Here is a 20,513-nt window from a genome sequence, read left to right on the forward strand (position 1 = left end):
AATTTAAAGAGAGATTTCAAAAATGACACAGGGATTAAATTGCAAGAAATTACCTAAGATAAAGTTGAAAGAACGAAACAACAAACCAACTCCATCAAAAAAAGAAGTAACGCATACAAAAAAAAATATTGTTAGAAATGTAAGTTTAACGGTAATGTTTACTATTTCTTAATTGTTAATTGAAAACTTTAAGGGAAAAAAGATAGTAGGAATACAGAAAATTGAAAACTTACTTTTAGGAACAGCATCTTCTGCACGAGAACACATAAAACACCTCACAAAGAAGTTAAAATAGATATAATCTTCCAGAATATGCAACTTCAAAGTTAATGTACAAATTCATCCGTAAATAAAAAGATATACAAAACCTAGGAAACAAATTTACGCTTTAAAATAGTTTAATTAGAAAAAAAACAATAACTATATTTCGTCTATTCAATGTAATAATCGTTTATTTACCTACACTTCAACTGATTTTGTCTTGTTTCGTCTAATTACTAGCTACGTCCTTTAACGTACAAATATGGTAGATGAGTCTAGGAACTTATTCGTGTGAATTTTGTTAAAGAATAACAACAATATTGTTATAATCTAGCGAGATTATTAATATCCCATGTAGGATTTAAACTAGGGAAAACGGTGAGGATGATATGTAAAATAGTTATACATATCTTAATTATTGTAATGCAAGCAAAATTATTGAATGTTGCTTTATCACTTGGGAAGTTTAACATAATCTCATTCATCTGTAGGTTTGGTTTCCTCAACTTCTTCGAAGTTTTCAACCAAATCAGGAATACCGTCATCTTCATTTTCCTCCTTATTCGCCTGTGACTCTTCTAAAAGTTTTTGGAACTTTGGATCGTTTAAAAATGCACTCAAGTCTACAGGATTAAAGTGTTGTGGAAGATCCTTAGTAAGTTTTTCCTGTGGATTACCTGAAAGAATGTATGTATTGGAAGTGACGGATGCTTGAAGTCTTGGATTAGAAAAATAAAGACAAGTTCCGTTGTTTCTCATCATCATAACTTCTCCTACTGCCGGGAACATTTGGCATCTAAAGCGTGAAGTCACTGCCTGGATTTTCCTCTGATCAAGACCTGATGATTGCTTCTGGCCTCTTTTCTTCCTTCTCGCCGTTCCCTTTCCTCCAACCTGAGTGGCTAGTCCAAATTTGTCCCTAAGTCTCTGGCGAGCCTGTTCAATTGAGTCATTAGTAGGTGTTTCAGGGTTCATCTTTATCAACCTCTTTTTAAACTCCCAAATTAGTGTACAGTGTCAGGGCGTTACGCGCGACGCTTTCAAGATGATTCTTTGCTAATTTATATATTTTGTCTCGTATTGATTGAAATTGTACGTCTTGTTATACGTCTCTTATAATTTCACCCGCATATTTTCGGCCTTCTTTGAGCGCAGGTAAATACCCTCCTTTGGGGGATTAGGGGAAAATAGAATATTCGTCTCCTAGGCAGAAAGTAGGAAGTTATCTCGTCAAGAATGTGTTCGTTCCATTGCAATTATTGTTACCACAAATGATTCATTTAGGTTAAATTATCAAAGCAGTTTTTTTATGTCATTTCTCACCGCCATTCTCAACTTGTCTTTACTGTTTTATTACTCTTCCAGAATATTTTTTAATAACATTAAATGATCAAAGTTTATGTTAAGTAGTTTCTATCCCACAAATATAGACCCCAGTCTCCTCCTTACCCCGTGTGTCTTTCTAAGTTCCTGCGCTTTCTTTATTGTTCTTAAGCTCTTCTTAAGGAAATGGTCGTCCTTGTACTTTCTCCAAATTTTATCCTTAAGTGAAATACACATTGTAAAAATGACAGCTATTCGGTGGGCAATAAGCACTAATGCCATAGCCAAACCGACAACTAACCAAGATTCAAGAGTATTATATGTTATTCCTGGATATATCATTGTTTCCAGTTTATTAACAACAACATAATTCAGAATTAGATACGAAAATACAACTGAAAATAAATTCCCTGTAGTCAATGTTGAGAAGTTTGACACACGAATAAGGTAGTCAATGCAAATGAAAACAAGCCCCATTCCATGCATTTGAACTTCCCAAGTAATAGACCTCCATTTTTCTTTTGGATAAACAATAATCCAAAAAAATGGCACAATTACACTTTGGAGTGAAACACTAAGTTCTCTTAAAAATGTACACATATATATTAATGGGAAAGAAACATTTACCTTCGTATAGCGTTCAAAATCAACCAGAGTTGCAACTATATAAAAGAGTAAGGTAGAAGTCCATCCCCAATTAGTTAAGTAATAAAAAAAACTGAAGTAGTTTGGTCCACAATCTAAAAACATCATCATCCAAATTGTAGTGAAATAGCAAACTGAAAAAATGTCATATATTAGCCTCATTTTTGCTCTTGAAGCAACTTTGACCTGGTTGTCTACCAAAGTCACCCTCTTTCTATCACCAGGATTCTCCTCCATTATTAAAACATAATTGAATATTTGAACCGTTTACTTGTAATTTTATGGTGTTAAACTTTATGACTTTTAAGATTTACCTTAATTATAGAGGCGCTCCTAAAAGGATACGAAATTCCATGTTCCGATTTCATGTATGCCCAAACTGGGCACCTAGTAAAAAATTAAATGGCGCTCATTTTGTAATTATACATTTCTTATCGACAATTTACGACCAAAATTTTACAAGGTATGTTTTTGTGGGTTTTTGTTGAGTGAGGGCCCCAATATTGGAAATTAAGTCAAGACCTCTCATAAGAAATGAAATATAAATGTAAAGTAAAATTCCAAGTTCAAATCAAGAAAATAATACTCAGACCGAATTTTCTTTTTTTCCTTTTGTTTCTCTGAGTGCAACTTAATTAAAAATGGAGTAATTAAGATATCGATAAAGTTATTCTAAATGACTTGTTGGATTAAGAAGGTTTTAATGAATAGTAACAGATAAAAAGGAGATATTATTAGTTTTATAGAAGCCTTTCTTATTTTTTTCGATGTTGTGCATTGTATAGTTGAATTTTTTTTGCTATCTTACTTAACCTTAAATTGAATGTGTGTTCTTCTTAAAATGGTTTTATGTCTCTTAAAAGTAAACCTATCGAATTTGTCACTTTCTTGTCATCTTCAGCTCTATAAAAAAAAATGTTTCTCGTTAACTATAACAAGATATCTCCACATTTTATATCATTTCAACCAGGGCGTTTAGAGATTACCTGTTCAAATTAACTCCCAGATGATTGTGATAAAGAGTAATAAGATAATCATTTATTTAAACACTCTCTTTCCTAGTTAAAACTAAAATAATAATAACGAAAGGTAACATAACAATAGTTCCCTTATTATCAATTTAGTTTGTAATGGTAATTTAATCTCAAACGTTTACATTTTTCATGAGATACGACTTATTCAAATAATTTGCGCATTAATATATTTCATTGTTACCTTCTAAAGTTAAAAGTTATCTCCTATTTGCTTGACCTGTAAAATTAGAAAGCTTTCTACAAGTCTCAGGAGCAGGTCTTTCACATTGCTCAAGCCCCCAAATTACATTGGCATACTCCTCAATGGTTCTGTCAGTCGAGAATTTTCCCATTGAAGAAGCAGCTTTAATGCAGGTTTTTACCCATGTAGTTTGGTCCCTGTATGATTGATCAACCCTGGACTGAGCTTCACAATATAAAGGAAAATCGTGACAAAGCAAGTAGAAGTCTCCAATGTGACCATCCCCGTTGTTACATATTCTGTCAACAATGTCACAGAACTCTCCCTGAGCTTTTCCATCGCCAAGCATAATTCCACCTGTGCGAATAAAGTTGAAAACGTCATGTAGTCTCTGATCAATAGGATAATTACCACTCCTTGCTCTATTTCTAATGTTTTCAATTTCGTGTTCTAATGCGCCGAAGATAAACATTGTATCATTACCGCATTCTTCGCGAATTTCAACGTTCGCACCATCAAGAGTACCCAAAATCAGACCACCATTCATTACGAATTTCATGTTACTTGTTCCAGATGCTTCAGTACCAGCAGTAGATATGTGCTGTGATATATCCGATGCTGGAATAATAATTTGCGCATTACTAACATTGTAATTTGGCAGGAAAATGCACATTAAGTAGTCCTTCGTATCTGGGTCATTGTTTATTATCACAGATAAGTTATTCATCATTTTGATTGCAGTTTTAGCTACAGCGTATCCAGGAGCTGCTTTTCCTCCGAAAAAACAACATCTAGGAACAAACTTCTTTCTTTCTTCAGAGGAAATATGCTTAAGTGTCAAATATCTGTGTATAATGTAGAATAAGTTTAACAATTGTCTTTTGTATTCATGAATTCTCTTTACTTGGATATCGAAAAGCATACTTGTATCAACTTTGTATCCTGTATTAATTTCAACCCACTTTGCAAGCCTCTCTTTATTGCTTTGTTTAACTTCTGCCCACTCTTTTTGAAGATTTTTGTCATCAACGTTGTTTTGAAGACTTCTGACCATATCGAAATTAGTTAACCAACTGTCGGATCCCAACCAACTAGAAATTAAATGAGACAATTTGGGATTGGCACAATTCACCCATCTTCTTGGTGTGACACCATTTGTAATATTTATAAATTTGTCAGTAATACCTTTTCTTCTATAATATTCAACAAAGTCAGCAAATAAATCCTTTTTCACTATTTCACTGTGAATTACAGCTACACCGTTGACTTTTCTGCAACCAATTACAGCAAGGTTTGCCATTCTAATTTTCTTGTCCCATCCTTCTTCATAAATAGACATTTTTGAAATCCAAGGACCATCTCCAAGCACTGACCTAACATCACACAAGAAACGGTGATTTATCTCATTTATTATCATTAAGTGTCTCGGGAGAAGTTTGTTAAACAAATTTGAGCTCCATTTCTCCAACGCTTCCGGCAAAACTGTGTGATTTGTATAATTGAAACATTGACTTGTAATATTCCAGGCAAAGTCCCAGTCTAATTCTTCAACATCAATAAGTATGCGCATCATTTCCGCAACAGCAATCGTTGGATGAGTATCGTTAAGCTGACAAGATACCTTATTTGGTAGATCGCTCCAATTTATTTTTCCTGACTTTTTGAATCTTCTTAAAATATCTTGAATAGTAGCACAGACAAAGAAATATTGTTGTTTGAGTCTTAGTTCCTTACCCTGCTCGGTGTTGTCATTAGGGTAAAGTACAGAGGTAATATACTCAGCTCTCTGCCTTGCACAAACTGCGTCTACATACTTTCCTTCGTTAAAAGCATTGAAGTCAAATTCTTTCGAAGGAGTTGCCTTCCAAAGCCTTAAGTTAATACAGTTGTATGTATCAAAACCAGGAATAGGATTGTCATAGGCAACGGCTTGAATAACTTCACCATCTATCCACCTGAATTTCTTTCTTCCGTGTTCCTCAAACTCACGAACTGTACCATAAAATCTTACTCCGTAAGTAACATCCTGACGTTCTATTTCCCAAGGATTAGATTGAACAAGCCAATAATCTGGATGCTCAAATTGACGTCCCTGTACTATCTTTTGTTCAAAGATACCATATGTATATCTAATACCATAACCCCATCCTGCATAATTCTTTGTTGCAAGAGAGTCTAGAAAGCATGCTGCAAGTCTTCCTAAACCACCATTTCCAAGAGCCGCATCATGTTCATTGTCATACAAAGCTTCTAACTTGTATCCTAAATCAAATAGTGATTTTCTGTAGTTCTCCTCAATGTCTAAATTAACCAATGCATTTTGCATTGCTCTCCCTAAAAGAAACTCAAGACTCAAATAGTAGCAGCGCTTGCAATCCTTTTCATTAAAATATTCATTAGTATCGTTAAGATTTTCAATAAGACGGTCTCTAATGCTGTATGCAGTGGCTCTGTATGCAACATTGTCATCGAAGTTAAATCTTGTACGTGCTAGTGTATACTCTACATGATTCACTATTGATCTTTGGATTGACTCAACATCAGTTGGCAGGTAACTTTCCATTAAATGCCACAACTTTTCTCTTCTCTTATCTGCAGTTGGATCAAAATCATCCAAGTACATCCCGGTCATTCCTCTTGGAACTGCTCCAGTTAACTTGGAGAAGGAGGCTTTTCTCCTCATTTCAAAATTATAATTGTCGCGTGTAAATACACTGTCTCCCATCTTTACTTGCTTTAATCAAAGTTTAATAATAAAATAGTGCAAACGTTGCAATTTGTTCTATTAAAATTGTTACTATTATCTGTATAAATATGTACCCCTTACTAGTTATTTAAACGACATGCAGTCAGTGACAATTTCACTAATTCGGGTTATGTTCGGCAAAGAGCAAAAAAGACTAAAAATCGGGGAATAGCAAGGGATATGAAAATAAAAATTTAAAAGCGAATATTTTATAAACTTTTGTATAGGCTCCTGATGCAGTTAAATTTTTAACATGTATTTAGAGGTCAAGCAGACATAATATGATCTAATAATTACTTTACTCTGAGATTTTGGCGCCATAAATGTACGTACGCTACAATTATTGGTTTATTTATGTCTCCGCGTCTCTAAAAAAAGTGATAAAAATATATAAAGTTGCCCTTTAATTTTAATCTCAGGGTATTGTAAGTGAATTTAAATTTTCAAATATAAATTAGTAAAATTTTACAAAGGACAGATTTAAGATGCCTCATTCATTCGGTAAGAGAGCGAGAACTCGTTCGAAGTTCTCTAAGGGATTCCGTCAAAAGGGTATGCCCATGATATCCCGTTACCTTAAACAGATCAAGGTTGGAGATTATGTAGACATTGTTGTTGATGCATCTATTCACAAGGGTATGCCATATCAATTTTATCATGGTCGTACCGGTGTCGTTTATAACGTCTCTCCAAGAGCTGTAGGTGTCATCGTAAACAAAATAGTTGGGAATCGTCAGATAGCCAAGAGAATTAATGTAAGAATAGAACACGTTAGACTTAGTCGTTGCAATGAAGATTTTCTTAACAGGGTTAAGTTCAACGATAAAGCGAGACATGATGCCCATGTTGCAGGTTTGAAGTCACCAGTCACGAAACGCCTACCAGTTCTACCAAGAGAAGGTGGTTTCGTTGACTGTTCAAATATGGAGGTTCTTACTCCTCATGTTACTGTTTCGATTTGTTAGGTTATAACACAATATTATAGAAAGTAGAATCTAACTTCAGTTTAAGTTTCTTTTTCCACTCTAAATTGTGTTGTTTCTTGGATGGACTCTGAAGATGTCTCGTTTAAATGGCATGAAAATAAGTTTAATGCACTTAGTTTCAATTAGATAGACGAATAATCTGGAAATTATGTGCCTTTTTTGACATAAAATAAAATTGAAAAAATGAATAAAGATGATTCATTAGTAAACTAAAAAATTACAAAATGATAAATAGGAAGCATTATATGCTTATTTGTTTCCGATCTTCAGACAAAGGTCCAGTTTCAACAAGATAAAAAACGGTCAAAGAAAAAATGAAGAAGGTAATAATAGGGTACAATACCGGAAAAACATCAAAGACCGATCCGGCATTATTTTCATTGAAAATTTTTCTGGTAGTGGTTATATCAACAAAAGGGTCTGAGTTTGCAGTTGCTTCGACATCACTTGCTAACTCAACTTTAGATTCACTAACAGCGACATTAAGATTGGTTTCAGGTAAAATCCATCCTTCAATCCAATAATATGATTCTAAAAATGCTACAACTGCCTCTTGATTAAATAAATCTTTGTCATAATCATCGTACTTGAGATTATTATAATTATCTAGCATTTCATTTGTAACTGTTGCAGGTGTTTTATTTAATCCATAACAATCGGGACACAATCCTTTAGGTGGAAATGAAACATTAATTCCAACATATGAAATTGAGGAAGATCTTGATTGTTTCATATTGTCATAACTACTCTCTGTTGCAGTCCTAAGAGTAACAAGATTGTGAACTCTGAATAACCAAAATACAAGCCCCTCAGCTTCGTATTCAAGTACTGGAAATTTATCGCCATTAACAGGTGGAATATATGAGGTTCTATCACATGTGTTATTTTCAATCATTGATTGGAAATGTTCCCTACAAGTTTGACAAACTAAAAAATATTTAACCGTTTCTGCAATTCTAGAGACTAACTGGCTGGGAGTAAGTGAAGGGCCATTGTAAATTGGGTTCCCTTTTCCTTGTTTCTTAACTCCCTTGAGTAAAGATATTGACCATGTATGAAAAAGAAGCCATAATCCACAAAATAAAGACTTTTTACAAACACGAAAAATCGGCTCATTATTATTCATTGACGTACTTATCCCATCAATTTGAACTGAATCAATATATGTTTGCCATTCTTCCTGAGACAATTTAGAAAATATACTATTTTCCTTATCAGCAGAAAAATTTTTCAAAAAAAGTAAAATCTCTCTGAATTTTTTCCTGCTTCTGGTACTTGGGATAAGTGCCCAATTTGTTTCAACAAATCTATACAATGCATGGTAACGTCTTTTCTCAAGATAGTGAACATTTCCCATCATAGTGTTCCCAAAAAACACCCAATTTCTTAAAAGGTAGAATATTATTGAAACAGAGTCAGCAATTACATGAGAAGGATTAACATTCAATGATTCTTCGTTCCATCTTCCTTGTTTATCAATTGGCTCCAAACTATTCAGGGTAGCTGGTGATGTAGAAATTAGCATTTCAGGTTTAACTGGTTTATATACGTTTTCGAGGTTAAAAGCTCTAATTATTGAACATAAAATAAAATTATCGTGGCTAATAACAGACATGGAAATAGATTGTTCAGGATTATGTTTGAAATAAGGTATGTCAATAAATTTTGGTGTAAATTTCTCTGGAAACTCTATGAACCTTTCATTCACCCTTGTACAATTAATATCAGGAAATTCTACATAACTTGTCATTGAATCTTTATTTAATTTTTTTCCATTTTCCTCAATAAGCCTAATATTTGGTAGTCCGCTAACACCCCAGAGAGAACACTCATTATAACCTTTTCCACACTCAAATGCATAGAACTTAATTCCTGTTTCCGCGAGAGATTCCGCCACTCTTTTGATAGTGTTGGAAACCATGTAGCAGTATGCACAGTATGAGGAATAAAAAATAACGACCTTTCGTTCATTTTGCGTCGAAGTAACTGCCTCTCTTAAAGAAGAAACAGAATCTAACTCTTTAACAAATAGTGATTTTGTGTAAATTCCATCTCTTATTTCCATCTTAAGTAATTGTGCACCTACAAACCACGTGCAAATGTACCAAATTAATAAGAGTACCAAACCAAAAATGTACCTAGAATTTAATAAACCTCTAAGAGTTCCAATACCATAATTAACTGAGACATTATTCCTAGTTTTCTGTCCATTCTCCCACGAAAAACGGTTCATATTTAATTGTCAAGTTTAAGTAATTTCAGTTTCAAGTTGCCCCTAGATGTCAAATTGGGCGGTATTCTCTGTTTCCCGAAATTTCTTTATAAAAACCACTGGCGCATTATTTCACTCCAAAACTGAATTCACTATAACTTGTATAAAAGCATAAGGAGGTAAAAAAAAAAGCGCTTAAACTTACACCAAAATTTAGTCAACACTCACTCTTGAGACTTTACAAACGTTAGGCCAATTCAAGGTTTATGTAAAAATAGAATTTTGGGTTTGTTTAGTCCTTGATGGATTCTTTGAAAAAAACGAGGATCGGCTCTTCCTCTAATGACCATGAGAGCCAAAATGCGAGAAACGGGAACACGGGAAGTAGGTACCTCGGTAAAGGAAGAAGGTCGCCATCTCATACAGGGATTGGAAATAGCAATAGTGGTGTAAGCAGTGGCAAGAATAATGCAGGGAGTGACAACGTTAATAACAAAAAAGAAATTAGTATAAATGGTAGCAATAAAAAAAGTGAAATAGTTGAGAGTGGTGATCTTATTGGCACCATTAGTAGTAACAGTGCTAGAAATGTTAACAACGGAAAGAATAGCGCTAAAAATACCAGTGGTAACGGCGTAAGTAATAATAATGACGTTGGAAGTGGCACTTATGGTAATAAAGAAAAGGCAAATATTAATAGTGCTGACAATATAAATTTTGGCATTGGTATAGGTTATAGTGGCAGCAGTAGTAGTAGAAGCAGCAGTAGCAGCAGTAGTAGCAGCAGCAGTAGCAGCAGTAGTAGCAGTAGTAGCAGCAGTAGCAGCAGTAGTAGCAGCAGTAGTAGGAATAACAATAACATTGGAGATAAAAATAATAACCTTTTCACAGTAAATGACGGTAACGACAGAAACAGTGACGGCGATAGAAGATGTAACAATAATAATAGCTCCATAAACAATAGCAATATTTCTGAAAATAAACTGACTCTAGAAGAAATATTGTTTGAAACCACTCCACAGGCCGCTCGTTACAATAGAACGAATTATGGGTTAATGGGAATATTAAACGTTATTAGAATGAAAGACTCTGACCTAAACATATTAGCATTGGGAACTGACTTGACTACATTGGGGTTGAATTTGAATTCACCAGAATGTTTGTATTTGAATTTTGATTCACCCTGGAATAACAATAAGTTGAGTCAGTCAGATCAAGAATATAATGAATGCATTCAGGCATTTGCAAATTCTCCACCAACTATTACACAAATGATTGGTTTGAAGTCTAGTTATGTCCAAAAATTCTCTTTGGAGACATTATTTTATATTTTTTATAATATGCCACAAGATCTACTTCAGGGCTTTGCCTCAGTGGAGCTTTGTAATAGAGGTTGGTTGTACTATCCGGGCTCCCTCACTTGGTACTTTAGACCTCAGAAAGACGAAAAAAAAAGTGAGTGGCACATTTTCGATGTAAAAAAATGGAAGAAAATTCCTGCAAAAGATGTCCCTAAGGGAAAATTACTAGGTATAGATGACATACGTCCGAGTGTAGAAGAGGGTGTTAGAATACATTCAAAATGGATACAGGAACAAAACCACATATACCAACTTGTTCAACAACAAATACAACAAACAAATAACAGTCATAACGATAATGACAACACTGGTAATAATAACGATAGTATTAGTGGTAACAACATACATAATAATGGAATTAATATGAATAATAATATCGTTAACATGAATAATAATATTAATATGAATAATAATTTTAATGGAATTCGCCAGAAAATTTCAGAGAGACAGAAAAATAATATTAATATAAGTTACCCAACCGATACAAATATAGGGTATAATAGAAATAATAACTTACATAAAATTTCTTCCCCACCGGCAAACGACCAAATCTTCAACAATATAAATAACACATTAAATCAAAGAATTTTATTGAAACAAAATAATGAAATTCATAACAAATGATTTTATCTATTACTAATAAACTAATTCTCTCTGAATATTAGTGCTAATTAAATAATAAATAGGTTTATTTATAATAATAAGTAGCGACACAATTTACAATTGCGATTTTTTTCGCCGAGTACATAAAATTTTTTCACCTGTCAACATTAAACCAATATAAAAACTCAGGACTTAACTTGACTACATTTGTCTTTGAGTTTGTTAATTTAAAAAGAATTATTTGATTTTTTTTCAATTGTTTGATCTATTTTTGTTTTTCGTAGTAATTTGCAGAGTTGCCCTACAGTTTAACTGAAATTACTTGGAGAAGGTGTATACTTCAATCAATATGAATTAATGTGAAGAGGTTATTAATAAATATGATTTCTTATTTTTCAGAATGTGACATATGGATTACTCATTTATTTTGATTTAAATAGTCAACAACAAGTGTTGCTTCAATTACTTACGGCTTTTCGGGAATACTGGATTCTGATAAAAATAAGTATTTTGTATTCAAGGCTCGCGATACGTTATACAACTTTATTGTGAGAAACAAATTATACATCAAGATTGAGCAAAGTTTTAGTCGTTATGGGTAATTGTCCGGATTTATATCTAACTTGGAGATGCCTAGATATTCAAGTGAAATGTATTTATATCCGTATTTAGAAGACACGGTATTACAATATATAACTTATCGAATTTTTATTTAGACAACACAAAATAAATAAATTATTTAGTTATGACGTTTTCAGTGAAAACATGTATATTAATTTTGACTGTTTGAAGAAGTTTAACAATTGGATTAAATTTCTAAACTCCCAAATATCAGTGGAGATATTTAGGAATAGTAGCTTCTATGAGATAATGTCAATTAATTCACTGCTCAGTCTAATACAGTAAAATATAGTTAGGATCTTTAAAAGAATGTTCTATATTAAATGTAATTCAAAGATACTGAAAAAAATTATATTGTTAGGCAAAATTCGCGAATAATTTTCAAATGAAATTATTTTCATTTAATTTGAGGGTGATATTTTAAAATATTTTTTAATGATTTCTCGGGTTTGAGAACAATTCTCCAAATAATATACATTTTGTCAGAAGGTTTTAAGAAAGTTTTTCAAAAATGGCTCTCCCTTGTACCTCTTGATTATTTGAATGATGAATTGAGTATAATTCAACATTTAATTGTGGTTAGATTTAATCAATTTTAAGGTGAAAAAAGAAATGATTCACTTGTAATCTTTTCCCGTACAAATCAGTTCCAACGTCTTCGCTGACCAACCTAAGATCAGTCTTTGCTCGCGATTTTAAACTCTCTACGCATTTAACAAAAATGATTTATGAGTCAAATAAGAACAGGAGTTACAAGTCAAGTGGATTTGATTTGCTTTCGGAAAAAAGACTCCCATATTCTTCATTTGTAAATAAGAAGATCAATTAATCAAAACACCTTATTCGTAATGATATAAAACGACAGTTTCTCACGATTACAATGACAAATGAGAACAGATTTGGATTGTTAGAACAATGGTATTTAATGGAATATCTCAAAAGATTCACACATTTCATCAGGATACACCAATACAACAAAAATTTAAATTCCAACGTTCTGCTTCTCGAATCCTTCAGTCTTTGGAACTGAAAATGCAATCAGCGGAGCGTTGTTTAATCCATCTTTTTCTATAACAATTAGAAAGAGTTCAATAATGAAGGATACACTGGAACAGTTGTCACTATGTCCCAATTTAAAAAAATAACTTAAATTTTCTTTTGTTAGTGAAGAGGGGTGGATGAAGGTGTTCAAAAAGAATTTTTCAAACTTTTAATATTGGAGATTTTTAATCTGATTTTGGAATGTTCAATTATTTCGACAACGCTAGATTATTTTGGTTCAATCCATGTTCATTTGAATCAAGTAGTGAGTTTGAGTTGGTTGGTATAATAATAGCCCTTGATATGTGCAAACAATTACTTGGAATAAACTAGGAATTGGCGATGTGTATGAAATATAGCTTGATATTGTGAGCTTACTTATTTCTCTTTTGAAAACTAAAACTGATGATAAAATGAACAAACCTTTTATACTATTCTCAGTGACTGTAATCCAACTTGGTTCTATAAAAGAGGTTCCAATTGTTCCTGGAGTTTATAATCCATCTATGCTGGTTTTCACTAAAGATATGAAGAATACATAGAAAATTACATCAATTGGTTCTTTAATAATCAAATAAAGATAGATTTGAAACTTATTGAAATGGCTTCAAGTCGATTTGTGGGCCTAGACTTCTAGGAATTTGTTCACAAGAGTTTTCACTCATTATTTGCGAAAGTCAACAGTTAGACATCGAATCTACTATTTAAGCTTCTAAATAACGAAATGGATTCAAGAAAGGCAGTCCTACAATTGTAATGTTTTGAGAGGTTATAATGAGTTTAAGTAATTCTGATAAAAAAAGGCTCCTGAATTTTGTTGCAGATTATTACCGAATAATGACAAGAGGCGCATGTGATATTGGATTTACCATTGAACTTTCTGGACCAGATTCTGATTTACTCCCAACAGCACACACATGTTTCAACTTTTTGTTACTACCAGAATACGAATACAAAGTTAAAAATTAAAGAAATTATTACTCAATGAAATTAATAATTCATTTGCATTTGGTTTAGTTTAATTTTCAATTTTTTTCTTGAAATTTATCCAATATGTTTTCAATTCCTTTTCAATATTTCTCACATCAGAAATAAATAAACATATTCTTTAAATAAAACACAAAATAATACATGCTATGTATCTTAATTCACAGGGTGCAAGAATTTTTGGGATTCCAACTTTTTAATTTAAGTTAACTTTATTGAACCAGTAAATATGCTATTAATTCTCGAATCGTGACTCCAAGGTAGTTTCTGACTTAAAAAGAGGTTACCATTTAGCACTTTTGTTTGATGTGTTCAATAGTAACGAAACTTAAGATTTGATTTTCAACTCTCATTTTAACTCTTATATGACTCTCTGTTCCTTTCTATTTGTTGCCTCTTCCATATTTAAACAACTCCAGGTCAGGTTCCATGTTTGATCAACTTTTAAGTTCTATATTATCTAAGCTAAATTGAATACCCGGACGCTCCAGTGACAGTGTGGCCGAGTGGTCTAAGGCGTCAGACTTGAAATCTGATGTGGTCTCCACGCGCAGGTTCAAATCCTGCCACTGTCGTTTTTTCCGTAACGATAAAAGTGCCCAGAGGTATATATTTAAAACTACATTTACGATGTTGTTACATCGATGCTGATTATTTTAATTGGGAAATTAGCTATTTTGTATGCATACTCAAACAAATTTTTATATTCTAATTTTTCAAATGTTCACATCTATGAACTATTCATAGTGTAAAATAAGATGTTTATGAGGTGCAGAATAATAAATAAAAACAGTTGGACACGTTTTATTAAAAAAAAAAAAAAGTGATAAATCTATGATTTGAAAGTTAGAATTCTACATTGTCTGTATTATATTCGAATATGAGCAAATTCTTTTTTTTCTATAATTAGGCCTTAATAAAAGGATAGAACGATATTTATACCGGGAAAACATATCTGAATTTTTTTTTTAATTACTTTTCGGTCAATTTTAATGAAAATAATAATAGGTAACAATAATGGGAGCAATAGGGTTAACGAATGTTTTAGTATGGAATTTATTAAGAATATATTAACATTTTTTGTTTTTTTATTGTTAATTAATATACTATTTTCAGATTTGCATGTAACATGTAACGAAAATGAAGATGTAAAGGAAATATTGGTTAATACTCAAGATGAAGAAATTGAAAATAAAACTCAGAATAGTAATTCTAGTGTGGAGACAATAATTTTGGTAAATTCCAGAGATTTGCCTCTCAACAACATACTTGAACTGGACATACAAGATCAATGTAACCAACTATGGTCGTTAAGAAAGAAAATAATTCAAGAATTATCAAGGCTCGTAAAAAACCATAAGGAATTTGTATTATTTCTTTCAAAGGAAGGGTCAGATAATGATACATTTTATTATGATGAAATATTTAGGTCTTCTCTAAAAATATCATCTAAAAATAATATTAGTATAGATATATCAGAAAAGATTGATAAATATTTGGATTTAGCATCAGAACATATGTTAATTTCTATAGAAAAAGAGACTGAAAAAGCCAAGATAAATATATGTGAGGGGAGTTTTCATTCTTCCTTGAGAGAATTTTTTCAAATTAGAAAGGAATATAAAAAATTTCTGACAAATATTGATTTGTGTACTAGAAAACGAAAGAAAACAGTAAAGAATGGGTTGAGTGGAATAAATACACTGTTATACCTTGCTCGATCTATAAATGCAAGTTCTAACTCTGCAACTCAGAAGGATGACGAGTATTTGAAAAATACACTTAAAAAATATCAACCAAATAGTTCGAGTTCAAAATTTGCAATTACATTAAATAAATTTCAAGATATATGTGATGTAGGGATTGTAGAAGAAAATGAGGTATCTAGAATAAAAAAACTAAGGTGGCTGAAGAAGAATATGCACTCAATAATAAAGTCTCTGAACGCATTCGAAACACTTATTAAACGGATAGCATTAAAAAATACGAAAAATTTTGTAAATTGCATAAGTCATTTTCAGGGTTTGAATTCAATTAACAAAACAACAGGTGGGTTTGTGGATGCAATCGGTAACTTAATATTGAGCCATTATAATAATAGAAAAAACATTTTGAATATAATAATGTTTAGATATTCTTCTACTGTTTTGAATAAATACATACTAAATAATAAAATTTTTTCCCTTTGGTTGTTAATTCAAAATAGAGTGACATCAATACAGGCTTTATTTTCAATAGTAAATGGTTCTAATGAACTGACTGCGAGAGTGAATTCACATATATCTATGGAAAATTTAGCAGAAATTATATCAAAATGTTCAGAAATTTTGAGAAAGACAGCATCAAATTGGGACATTTTTTATTCTGCTACAAATGAGTCAATAATGAATAAAATGAAAAAAGAGGTGTTAGATGCTATGAACAAATACAGTTTAGGTTTTCAAAATAGGGATTTAATTAATTTAGATTGGGATTGGCTCTCATTGAATATTGAAACAGTAATAAAAAAATTGGAAGGTTTATTTAAAAAATTACTTAGGGATAATATTGAAGAGCCACTTTCAGTTTGCTCCAAAAATTTGAGTCCAACTTACAAATTACTTGTAGCAGAATTTAAACCAAATAAAATAATAAACGACAAAGACGAAAACAAAATTATGAATAAGTACGGTAATAAACTTAACGAGGTTTTGAACAATATTATGAGACAACAGCAATCAATATCATCATTCAAAAATATGTTTTTATGGCCTCGTAACAATGCCACAGTATATTCTGCTATATCAATGTACAACAGAACTGCAGAATTAATAAAATCGTTAAATACAACTGTTCAATACCAAGTTAACTCTTCATTTAATTCTTCAGTCCCTTCCAGTACACTTCTTCGACATCAACTTGTTATATCAGAAGAATTTTCAAATTTGTATAACAATATTAAAATGAGATCTGATTGGGACTTGAAGATATTTCACAATGATTTTGGATACATGAAAAAAGTATCTTGTGATGTGGAAAATGAAAATACGATTGAACGTCCAATATTGAAAATAAATTATGATCACCCTTTGAAACCTGGAAAGTGGTTTTCAACCTCACTAGAATTCTATAATGTGCTCAACGATAAGTTTGAAAAAGTAAATAAGATAATCGACTCCTCTGTTACATTTAGGCTTCAATTTGTGGAACAGTGGTCAGATATAGTCAGTAAATTAATAACAAATATAGGCAATCCTATAGCTTTTATAGTGAATAAACACTCGGAAGAGGCCTTTTCATATTATCTTGAAGAACAAATTAACGTGTCTCGTGAATTTTCAAGTATTATTGAAGGAAACATCTCAATATTGAAATTTATAGATGAGTTTGATAAATCTTTAACTGATTTAAATATGGATAGTTTTGTTTCAAAATTTGAGACTCAAAATGAACCAAAAGAAGATGAATCATATCGTTCAGATGACGAATTTTCCTCTGTTTCGGGTATAAACGATTATTTACTTGACCTAAGAAAAAGAATTGAAAATTTTTGTATTGAGAACCTTCAAAATGAGAACAAAGAAAGTATCAGGACAATTTGCGAAAGTTTATCTTTTGTTTATACGATTATTGAGAAGAATATGAGAGAAGTAACACTTGTATTACAGAAATTGTTCGCTGATTTGGATGCACAAAAAATAGAATTGGTTAAATTAGATTCTATAATTCAAAGTTGTGTATCTCTAGATAAGAAAATTGATAGAGTCAAGTGTTGGGCACCTAATCAATTTTTGGAGTTACCTATTAGACGGACTCTCCAAATCAGAAGAGTAATGACGGAAACTTTGAGAGAAATAATAAGAACAAAAATATTAGATTTATCTAATTATATTGAGACTTACATAAACATAAATTTCGATAACTCACTTGTTTTTGAAAATAAAAGTGTAAGAAGTGTAGCTCAAGAAACTACTGTAAATTGCCAAGACAATAAGGAATTGGTTGAAGGATTTTCTGTTCTATTGAAGCTTACAAGCGAGATAATGTCTCACATTATGGACGAGTTAAACTCTTTGGAAAGTGTTTATATAAATTACTATAAAAACCAAATACAAGAACTAAAAAACTCTTCAAAAAAGTTGATTTATAATTTTGTAAAGTTAAATTCAATGAAAGTGACTTTGATTCACAACTATGGAAAACCAAACATATTTCAGAAAATATTTAGATTTCCTAAATTGATACTTTCTAAAAATGAAGTGGCTGACATTGAAAACTTAACCAGCGAATATAAAACTGTAGTTAATAATAATGTGACATTTGCAAATGATCTTTGTGACTACATAAAAAAAAATATGGTGTTAGCCAATAATCATACATTTATTTTCAATAAATTTTTAAGAACGCTTTCTACTACAAAACGCAAATTGGAGGGAATAACATCATTATTACTGGAAAACCCAAACGATCTTGAGAGTGCTAGTCTTAAGGCTGAAATTGAATTAAATAAATATAGTGTTATACAACAAAAAGCATTTTTCATTTTGAGTGAATCAGATAAGTTTTTAAAATTGGGAAATGTTGAAAACTTTAGATATTTAACCATCAGGAATATGACTTCAAACGTTTCAGATACTATAATGAATCTTTCTGATGAAATTAACTCAAAAGAACTTGAACTTGAGAAAAAAGAGGAATCTATTGCAAATACAAATTGTTTCAGACGCTGGAGATGGAAAAGAAGGGTTAAAAAGAGAAATAAAAAGAAAATTAGTAAAAAAGGTGCTGATAAAGTAATAAAAACTCATGAAAAAAAAGATAATTCAAGAAAACTACAGGAAATAAAGAAGGAAGCAAACAAAAAGTTAAACCAATTTTTATTGAAGACTGTTGTGTTTGATGACTTGGGAGTACAACATGACTCTAATAAAATCGGAGAGCCTATCTCAGAAGATAAAAATGACGACTACTCTGATAGAAGTGACATTGGGGATTTGGAGAGTTTTCAATTTGACGATTACTATAAATTTGACAATAGACCTGGATATTATAATCCTAAAAATCATGTTAATGATTATGTATCTTATGATCTTGACACTGGAGGTCATACAGATATTGGGAAAAAAATAAATAATGTTTTGGTTAAAGTAGGTTCTGCAGTGGAGTTAGCCTTTAAAGTTAATGATTTTGTTCAACAATATAAGGAAATTAAAAAGTCATTAAAAGAAGGAGCAGATTTGAGACCTGAAGAGTCTGGAGTTAACTTGATGACCTTCTTTAATGTTTTAAATGCCATCTCTGGTGGACCTGGAGATGATATTGAAGCAATGTTTGGCCCTAATCAAGATGAAAATGTATTCGACGATGCTAGTATATTTGGACAACTGCACCTAGTAGATGATTCTGGTAACAAAGAATTTGAAAGTGACAAAACTAGGAAAAGATTAGAATCAATTGACATTTCATATGAAGATTTCAAACAAAAAATAAACTTAGAGCTTAAAGGGGAAGACTTTGATTTTGATGACTAATTAAAAAGAAGTATATTTCTAATTTAGGGTTCTTAATAAAATTAGGCGTTAATTTTATAAATAATTCGCTTTTAATACAATAAATCACTATTTTTTAATATAATGACTTAACCTTTTAGTGTTATAAACTACTTCATACTAATATCTATTTGATTTAAGAAAGCATTAGTTTCATTTTAGTCTGTCATTCCTGGGACTTTATTTATCGGTTTTTTTCGTTTTGATTGTTTGTTTATATGTCTAGGGGCATTTTTATCAATTTCATTACTTTCAGAAAAATTCATTTTTTTCTCTGAGTCTTTTTTTTTAGACTTCTTCTCGGTTACAACTTTCCATTCGCCTAAATCATTTTCATCAATGTCATAGGATAAACCTTGAACATAATTGGAGGAGTGAACTAAGGTTGAAGCTGTTTTATTATAATCTACACACTCTTCATCACTTGTTTCAGTATCTAAATGCGGTATTTGTTTAAAGTTACCCCTGTTTTTGTTTGACAGTCTCGGAGATGATTTTAAATTCAAATCATTATCTTCTAAACTTTTACTTTTACTGCTTGCAAGATTCTTGTTTCTCTTATTTTTATTCGCTTTTTTTAACTAAAGCAAAAGTGAATTAATATTTGTTATAATAATAATTGTACAGATATTTCTTTCAAATAGTATCTTAACATGTATTAAATAAGACATACCTTTTTTTTTGTAAGCTCTGCAAAGCAAATGTACGGAAACAAAATTGAAAGAGTTACGAGAACAAAGCAGATAAAAATGGCTGTGGGATTCCCGATGGATATATTGTTTTTGATAAATTCAATCATTCTGAGTATTTTTTAAATTTTACCTTATGAAACCAATCATTTTATTTTTCCGCCAAATTTATGAAATGAGAGGGAAATAAATAAGGTTGTGAAGAAAAAACTAAAATAAGAAAGCTATTGAGACAATATACCATAGAGCATTAATTTAATTTAACCATTGTCTTAATTTAAGTTCTTATTTAAAT

General features: G+C 31.4%; 10 protein-coding genes across 10 annotated transcripts; 5 read left to right on the top strand and 5 right to left on the bottom strand.

Moving 5' to 3' along the window:
- Positions 1-738: 738 nt before the first annotated feature.
- Positions 739-1,236, bottom strand: FG386_000323 (BTF domain; the record flags this gene model as incomplete). The annotated part of the gene is made up of 1 exon (XM_067339673.1): positions 739-1,236. The coding sequence occupies one exon, from the start codon at positions 1,234-1,236 to the stop codon at positions 739-741; it is 498 nt and encodes a 165-aa protein (XP_067196369.1).
- A 438-nt stretch (positions 1,237-1,674) lies between these two features.
- Positions 1,675-2,466, bottom strand: FG386_000324 (uncharacterized protein; the record flags this gene model as incomplete). The annotated part of the gene is made up of 1 exon (XM_067339674.1): positions 1,675-2,466. The coding sequence occupies one exon, from the start codon at positions 2,464-2,466 to the stop codon at positions 1,675-1,677; it is 792 nt and encodes a 263-aa protein (XP_067196370.1).
- Positions 2,467-3,460: 994 nt separating this feature from the next.
- Positions 3,461-6,169, bottom strand: FG386_000325 (glycogen phosphorylase 1; the record flags this gene model as incomplete). The annotated part of the gene is made up of 1 exon (XM_067339675.1): positions 3,461-6,169. One exon carries the CDS (start codon positions 6,167-6,169, stop codon positions 3,461-3,463), a length of 2,709 nt encoding a protein of 902 aa, XP_067196371.1.
- A 506-nt stretch (positions 6,170-6,675) lies between these two features.
- FG386_000326 (60s ribosomal protein L21) lies at positions 6,676-7,155 on the top strand (the record flags this gene model as incomplete). The annotated part of the gene is made up of 1 exon (XM_067339676.1): positions 6,676-7,155. The coding sequence occupies one exon, from the start codon at positions 6,676-6,678 to the stop codon at positions 7,153-7,155; it is 480 nt and encodes a 159-aa protein (XP_067196372.1).
- Positions 7,156-7,417: 262 nt separating this feature from the next.
- On the bottom strand, positions 7,418-9,409 carry FG386_000328 (multi-pass transmembrane protein; the record flags this gene model as incomplete). The annotated part of the gene is made up of 1 exon (XM_067339678.1): positions 7,418-9,409. One exon carries the CDS (start codon positions 9,407-9,409, stop codon positions 7,418-7,420), a length of 1,992 nt encoding a protein of 663 aa, XP_067196374.1.
- Positions 9,410-9,690: 281 nt separating this feature from the next.
- On the top strand, positions 9,691-11,373 carry FG386_000329 (uncharacterized protein; the record flags this gene model as incomplete). The annotated part of the gene is made up of 1 exon (XM_067339679.1): positions 9,691-11,373. The coding sequence occupies one exon, from the start codon at positions 9,691-9,693 to the stop codon at positions 11,371-11,373; it is 1,683 nt and encodes a 560-aa protein (XP_067196375.1).
- Positions 11,374-12,694: 1,321 nt separating this feature from the next.
- FG386_000330 (e3 ubiquitin-protein ligase) lies at positions 12,695-13,556 on the top strand (the record flags this gene model as incomplete). The annotated part of the gene is made up of 5 exons (XM_067339680.1): positions 12,695-12,781; positions 12,885-12,891; positions 12,991-13,090; positions 13,144-13,279; positions 13,374-13,556. 5 exons carry the CDS (start codon positions 12,695-12,697, stop codon positions 13,554-13,556), a joined length of 513 nt encoding a protein of 170 aa, XP_067196376.1.
- Positions 13,557-13,788: 232 nt separating this feature from the next.
- On the top strand, positions 13,789-13,983 carry FG386_000331 (uncharacterized protein; the record flags this gene model as incomplete). The annotated part of the gene is made up of 1 exon (XM_067339681.1): positions 13,789-13,983. The coding sequence occupies one exon, from the start codon at positions 13,789-13,791 to the stop codon at positions 13,981-13,983; it is 195 nt and encodes a 64-aa protein (XP_067196377.1).
- Positions 13,984-14,993: 1,010 nt separating this feature from the next.
- On the top strand, positions 14,994-19,511 carry FG386_000332 (uncharacterized protein; the record flags this gene model as incomplete). The annotated part of the gene is made up of 1 exon (XM_067339682.1): positions 14,994-19,511. The coding sequence occupies one exon, from the start codon at positions 14,994-14,996 to the stop codon at positions 19,509-19,511; it is 4,518 nt and encodes a 1,505-aa protein (XP_067196378.1).
- A 176-nt stretch (positions 19,512-19,687) lies between these two features.
- On the bottom strand, positions 19,688-20,328 carry FG386_000333 (uncharacterized protein; the record flags this gene model as incomplete). The annotated part of the gene is made up of 2 exons (XM_067339683.1): positions 19,688-20,110; positions 20,203-20,328. 2 exons carry the CDS (start codon positions 20,326-20,328, stop codon positions 19,688-19,690), a joined length of 549 nt encoding a protein of 182 aa, XP_067196379.1.
- Between the last annotated feature and the right edge of the window lie 185 nt (positions 20,329-20,513).

This window comes from Cryptosporidium ryanae, assembly GCF_009792415.1.
Source record: "Cryptosporidium ryanae isolate 45019 chromosome Unknown contig_13, whole genome shotgun sequence".
Classification (NCBI taxonomy): Eukaryota; Apicomplexa; class Conoidasida; order Eucoccidiorida; family Cryptosporidiidae; genus Cryptosporidium; species Cryptosporidium ryanae.